Raw genomic sequence first — 1,788 nt, 5'->3', positions numbered from 1 at the left:
GAAGTTAAAACAGAACTCAGTATCCCTAATTATTAGCAGGTAAGCAGAAATGAGGACAGGCGATGGAGAAAATTAGAGGCAATTAAAATCAAATTAACTCAAAAAAAAGGAGGGAAGATTACCAATTAAAGACAACAATCATTTTTCTCTGAATTTAAAGACCAAGGTGAAATAATTAATGTGAATAATGAGTAGGCGGTTTTAAATAGCGGGGTTTCAGGGCTACCTTCTGTTTTTGCTTCTGTAGTGCAGCCTCCAGAGTTTCAAGCTGAAACTGCCTTTGCTGCCTTTCTTTCTTCAGTTTGTCGAGCTGTCCTTCAAGCTCTTGAACTTTCTGCAGAGCTCTTGTAGGCAGGCCTTCTTTCCATTCTTCCAAAGCCCAGCTCATTTTGTTCTCCCTTCTTTATTATTCCAACATGTATAAATAAACTGAAAAGAATAACAAGACTGTTGGCTTTACTATAGTAAAAGGAAACTTAAAGTCTCAGAGGCTAAAGAGTCCACATAATCACCTCTAAAAATCAAGTTTCAAAACTTCACATTTCAAAAGATACAGGACGATGTCTATCTTCTCCACCCTTTTTAAGGTGACTACCATTAACTCTGATTATGACAGAATGCTTGTTTGGTTTCCCCTCGCTTTCTGTTTTTCTTATTTGTTTTGACTTCTTATAAGGGTACCTGCTTTCTACTACTCAGTTCGTTTTATTATACAAAACATGAATATTTTGTTAGAAGGTTTACAGGTGAAATAGGTCCTATAAACAAATAAAATGCATGACAAGTTATTTTGCAGATGCTCTTCTTTCTCCTCTTCACATCATTAATTACACTTATATGTGTCCTTCTTCCTCTGGAAAACCTTCTGACATCCCTGAATGGCCATATCTCCCTGGCATAGTCTTTCATGGCACAGGTACCCACTTTCCTTCCAAGTAGTTACCATGTGTTGAATTCATGCGTGAATAAACAAAGAGTGAATGTCACGTTTGTACTAGAATCATCCCAAAAGGTAAAGTCATGCTGCAGATAGACCATGACCAGGAAACAGGTTTAAAGCCTTAGCGATTCAAAAAAGATTCAAATCCCAGCTCAGTCATAAGATGTGTGACCTTGGGCAAGATATTTAACTGTTCTGTGCCTTGGTTTCCTCACCTGTAAAATAGCGAAAATAATAGTGACAACTTTCTAAAGCCTTAGAACAGTATCTCCTGATAAGCTTTCTAAATATGCTTGCTATTATATCAGTTCCTGAAAACACTTTTAGTTGTGTATTTCAGGCTATGGTAGAAAAGGTAAAGTTGCCTACCCCACCTGAGCCACATCTTAGGAAATATAAATCAGCTGGGAGAAAAGTATGCCACTTGTTCTTTATTTTAGTCTTTAGGACGTAAATGAAAGAAAAGGCATTCATTTTCCAGTTATTTTGGCAAAAGGGTGAGAATTTGTTTTTTACTAAATAAAGTTCACAATCATTTTAGTGTTTTGTTTCAATTGACTTTATAAATAAAAATTTTTATTAGAACTAAAACAGTTGATAAAAGTACTGAGAACAAGAAAAAGACTTTTAAAAATTAAGGAGAGGCAAACGTCTTGGACAACATACAAGTTAGAAAGCTACATTCTCTGGGGGCCGGCCCGGTGGTGCACTGCTACAGTGCGCCGCTTGAGAGCGTGGCGGGGCGAGGGTTCGGATTCCACGTACAGACCGGCTGCTTGGCTGAGCGAGGTGCGGGCGCAACACCAAGGGTTGCAATCCCGTTGCCGGTCACGAAAAAAGACAAAAAG

The 1,788-nt window shown here is 38.2% G+C and overlaps 1 protein-coding gene across 1 annotated transcript in view; it reads right to left on the bottom strand.

The window, feature by feature from the left end:
* LOC103599556 (centromere protein F-like) overlaps positions 1 to 388 on the bottom strand; it is a 64,249-nt gene extending 63,861 nt beyond the window's left edge. The window contains exon 1 of the mRNA XM_008583705.1: positions 227 to 388. Coding sequence (XP_008581927.1) covers positions 227 to 388 — 162 coding nt within the window. The remainder of the gene's footprint in view (positions 1 to 226) is intronic.
* Positions 389 to 1,788: the final 1,400 nt, after the last annotated feature.

The sequence above is a fragment of the Galeopterus variegatus genome, unplaced genomic scaffold (genome assembly GCF_000696425.1).
Source record: "Galeopterus variegatus unplaced genomic scaffold, G_variegatus-3.0.2 Scaffold3006, whole genome shotgun sequence".
Taxonomy (NCBI): Eukaryota; Metazoa; Chordata; class Mammalia; order Dermoptera; family Cynocephalidae; genus Galeopterus; species Galeopterus variegatus.
Note: the sequence above shows the minus strand (reverse complement) of the source record. Positions and strands in the feature narration are given on the sequence as shown.